The sequence below is a fragment of the Crinia signifera genome, chromosome 4, assembly GCF_055691185.1.
Source record: "Crinia signifera chromosome 4, ASM5569118v1, whole genome shotgun sequence".
In the NCBI taxonomy this organism is placed as follows: Eukaryota; Metazoa; Chordata; class Amphibia; order Anura; family Myobatrachidae; genus Crinia; species Crinia signifera.
In genome coordinates this window covers 46,355,078-46,359,697 of record NC_139220.1, presented here as the reverse complement: position 1 = coordinate 46,359,697, position 4,620 = coordinate 46,355,078, and the positions used below count along the sequence as shown (strand labels likewise).

The 4,620-nt window shown below is 36.9% G+C and overlaps 1 protein-coding gene across 1 annotated transcript; it reads right to left on the bottom strand.

Moving 5' to 3' along the window:
* Positions 1 to 249: 249 nt before the first annotated feature.
* LOC146072307 (uncharacterized) lies at positions 250 to 2,360 on the bottom strand. Its single transcript, XM_083179609.1, has 6 exons — positions 2,320 to 2,360; positions 2,175 to 2,222; positions 1,633 to 1,686; positions 858 to 1,014; positions 748 to 776; positions 250 to 653 (listed from the first exon to the last, which is right to left on the bottom strand). Exons 1-6 carry the CDS (start codon positions 2,357 to 2,359, stop codon positions 619 to 621), a joined length of 363 nt encoding a protein of 120 aa, XP_083035735.1. The 5' UTR covers position 2,360; the 3' UTR covers positions 250 to 618.
* Between the last annotated feature and the right edge of the window lie 2,260 nt (positions 2,361 to 4,620).

Genomic DNA, 4,620 nt, shown 5'->3' with positions numbered 1-4,620 from the left:
GAAGCTGCAGCACTACCCCACTGAATTCTCACCACACTACAACTGGGTGTGAATCAGTCCCATGGTGAGAATCTCTAGCAATTGTAGAATAGGATCCCAAGAATTGCTCATAAGGTGTTAGAGCGCTTCTGAACCATTGTGGGCCACTATCCAGGCACCACTGTGTACATTTATATTATTCTATAATACCGAGTACTAGATCAACAAATAACACAATCATATTTTTTTTTTTTTTTTATTATTCAACTGCAGATCTTAATTGATGTTATAAGAGCGGATGTTACTTGATGCTTTTGATGTTGATAATACGCCGTTGGTAGAAGTGTGCGCCGGAGAATACTCTGTATATTAAGTGCTATGGCTCTACAAGTAAGGAATTGCTGTAGGAAAGGGTTCTTGCAATAGCTACAGCTAATAGCAAATACAGGAGCAATTTCTTACAGTAATACCTCACAACTAGAACCTCAGATGAAGCACTATTGGTCTAGATGTACTGTAAGGAACTGCTGTGAGTATGGGTTCTTGCATATGCTACAGCTAATAGCTCATACAAGAACACATTCTTACAGCAGTTCCTCACAACTAGAACCAGACAGCGCACACACGGCCTGCATCCTCTTAGTTGCCAGTTGAATCGGCGCCACGAGAAGGATCTAGATAGAAAGATAAATAAATAACATTATATTTCTGGATGTCTGCATTTTTTGCAATTGTACGGCACATATAGATAACTGTAGGTTTTCTCACCTTCGATGTCTATATCTCTGTCCTCTGATCTGTTAATAAATAGAGAGATAAATGAATTTTCAGGTTGAACATTTATAAATGGACAATAAAAGATATAACACAATCCCTACCTTAAGCATGCCCGGTAGCAGAGGAAGAACAGCAGGCCTGCTACGAAGAACAGGATGATGATGATAATTAAACTTAAGAGTGTATATAAGTTTAATTTTTCCTGCTTCTTGAGTTCTTCCTCGAGGTGGATGAGTCTTTTTTCCAGGCCTTTTATTACTGAAATGGTACAAAAAGATGACTCTCGTTAATTCATAAAAATGGTACTTTAAATAAAGGCTGAAATTCTTTAATTACACAGTTTGGGAACCACTGCCATTAACCCTTTCTCACTGCAATGGGGCTTATAAATTAAAACTGATCCCATATACTTTATTAACACATCATAGTCGCATCAATCCCTGCCCCAGTGGAGCTTACAATCTATATTCCCTACCACATGTACATGCGCACACAGACAGCCTAAGGTTATTTTTTGTTGGAAGCCAACTAACCTACCAGTATATTGTTGGAATCTGGGAGGAAACCGGAGTACCCGGAGTAAACCCACGCAAGCACAGGGAGAATATACAAATTCCGCACAGTTAGGGCCATGGTGGGAATTGAACCCATGATTTCAGCACTGTGAGGCAGTAATGCTAACCATTACACCATCCGTGCTGCTCCTGCACATTGTATCACCCACCCATGTACATTATATCAGCCACTGTGTACGTACATTCATTCTGCATAGCGCACAGACCTGCCACATATGTTATATGACTGATATGTGCAACACACAACAGAACACAATCCATCAGGTTCTCTTATTTTCTTATTAACCATTTGATTATTTACCTGGCGCGATGTCCATGACTAATATCGCTGATGACCTTGTATCACCGGGACGCTCTGAAACACATAAGAAGAAATACATTAAAGTAATTTTGTTATCCCATATCTGCAACATAAGAACTGTACAGCCATGGGTGTAACACAGAAGCGGCTCCATTTCCTGTCACCTCTGTAACATGGGCTGAGGTAATCCGCTGAGGAGCCGCTCTCTGGACTTTCATTTAGGCCAGGGGTGTTCAACATGTGACTCTCCAGCTGTTGTGGAACTACACATCCCAGCATGTCCTGTCAATGTTTCATCATACCACTAATAGCACAATTATGGCTGGGCATGCTGGGATGTATAGTTCCAATACAGCTGGAGGGCTCTATTGCGCAATCTGCTTCAGGCCATTACTTTCAATCATTCCCAATATTTATCGCCTGCACTATTACAGCTCTGCAGTCTGTAGCGCTATCATATTCTTATTATAGAAATGGGCATAACCACCATTGTACTGTATGATGTGTTATACTCAGTAAGAGGGATTATTTGAATAACTTACTCTGTTGTGATGGGAGATAGTCCTCCACTGTGCCGTCCGCGGATGAATCTGGAGCAAAATAAGAAAACACCAACAATTGTTATACAGAACTGTACATACACTGATACTGTTATTACAGTTACATGGGTATTATGGCTGTACTTACCATCTACTGCAGGGCTGTCGTCATTGCCCTCGGCATACATGGGAGCTGGGGGAACATGAGAAAACAACAAGGACAATTCATGAGTATTCTAGTTGTGCTTACATTATGATACATGCAGTTACAGTAGGCTATACATACTACACTAAGAAAGTCTATTATGACATCACCTCATTATGATGTCACTTATAATACCACACAATGTAGGAAGAGAGCATGAATGGTGCAACATAATATTTATATATATATATATATATAGATATCTCAATATATATATAGATATCTATATCTATCTATCTATCTATCTATCTATATATATATATATATAACTGGTAAAACAGCACTCCGTGCAGGTGTACTATATGACTTGTACTGATAATGAGTTGGTGCCCCCTGTAGATCAGTCTGTAGTGAACCAAGGCTGATGTATATATAGGATTGGAGCTGGCGGCACTCCTAAAAATAAATGGCCACCAGAGCACTGGATAAATCCCAATGTTTCAAAGGTGCAGAAGACCTTGATGAAGAAGCCACACCGGCTTTGAAACGCTGGGATTTATCCAGTGCTGTGGTGTCCATTTATTTCTACGAGTGCTGCCATCTCCAACCCTATATAATATATATATGGATGGTGGACCGGCACTCCTGCTGCATATTCAAGCTTTGATCGGTGCCCTCACAGCTCTGAATGAAGCAATATAAATCAAATGGTAGGTGCGGCACTTGACTCTGTAAATTCAATAGACGACTGTACAATGTCTTTAAAATATCAACGTTTCAGTGCTCTGTTTATTTGACACTATCGTCAGGATAGATATGTATGTGTGTAGATAGATAGATACACTATATATATATATATATATATATATATATATATAATTTTTTTTGTTGTGTGTGTATTGATACAGTGTAATATATTTATATATTGTAGAGAGATAGAGAGAGAGAGAGTTAAGGCCCCCTTATTCTTCAACAAGTTGGACCTGATTGACTCGAGATTTATCCTATGTGCAGGAGGATCAATCTCCTACAATCTCTTGGTTATACCCAATGGCACAGGATTGTGCATTGTGTCATACACATCAGGCACATCAGATTTTGACAGATAAATTGGCCCAATCCACCTGAATTGGGTCAAATCTCACAAAATCTCACAAGTGTAAGGGGCCCTTTAGAGTTACATAAATACAGCATGATAGACTAATAGATAGATAGATAGATAGATAGATAGATAGATAAGCAAATAAAGATAGATTCAATATTAGATAGATAGACACAGCATATTTATATATACAGTATGTACAGTATATTTGTATATATGTGTATATATGTATGTATGCTGTATCTATCTATAGGCTGCCTGTATATATCTATCTTATGTTTTATCTATCTTTACCTATCTATCTAACTTGAATTGTATCTACACCTATCTATCTATCTATCTATCTATCTATCTATCTATCTATCTATATACAGGATTATATATATATATATACACAATATGTGTGTGTGTGTGTGTGTGTGTGTGTGTGTGTGTAAACAATATAAAATGCAGGCAGATAAAAAATAAATATATGTAAATGTACCTGATGTCTCACCTCCATGTGCGGTCTCTGTAACTAAATAGGCCACAAATAGGAGGAGGAAAGTAATGCGCTCCATCCTCTATCGCCTCAGTGTACAGAAATGAGGCATTATCTGTTTGGTGTCTATTATGACATCACCCCATTATGATGTCACTGTTTGGTGTCTATTATGACATCACCCAATGATGATTATGATGATGTCACTTATCGTACCACATGATGGAGGCAGACGAGAGTATGAATAGTGCTACATATATATATATATATATATATATATATATATACAGTATATATATATATATAAATATATATATATGTATGTATGTATTTATGTATGTATATATGTGTTTGTTTCGTTGGATAGATACAGCATATAATTTTTTGTGTGTGTATCAATAAAAAGATACAGTGTATATATATATATTATATATATACATATACAGATTATATACACACAGATAGATATATAGAGAGAGTTACATAAATACAGCATGAAAGACTAGTAGACAACTAAAGATAGATACAACATTAGATAGACACTGCATATACTGTATATACAGTATATATATATATATATGTGTGTGTATTTATGTATATATATATATATATATATATATATATACATAAATACACACATGTTTACGGCACCTTGATAAAGTGGCGACACGGCCACGAAACGTTGGTATATCATTGCCTCGTGTATTTCTTTCTATTGCGA

Bases quoted from the DNA above. Each gene is read 5' to 3' on its own strand.
- LOC146072307 (XM_083179609.1), bottom strand. From the start codon at position 2,359: ATGTATGCCGAGGGCAATGACGACAGCCCTGCAGTAGATG. The intron at 2,223-2,319 runs GTAAGTACAGCC...ATTTTGCTCCAG, and splicing joins CGACAGCCCTGCAGTAGATG to ATTCATCCGCGGACGGCACA. The intron at 777-857 runs GTAGGGATTGTG...ATTTATTAACAG, and splicing joins TGCTACCGGGCATGCTTAAG to ATCAGAGGACAGAGATATAG.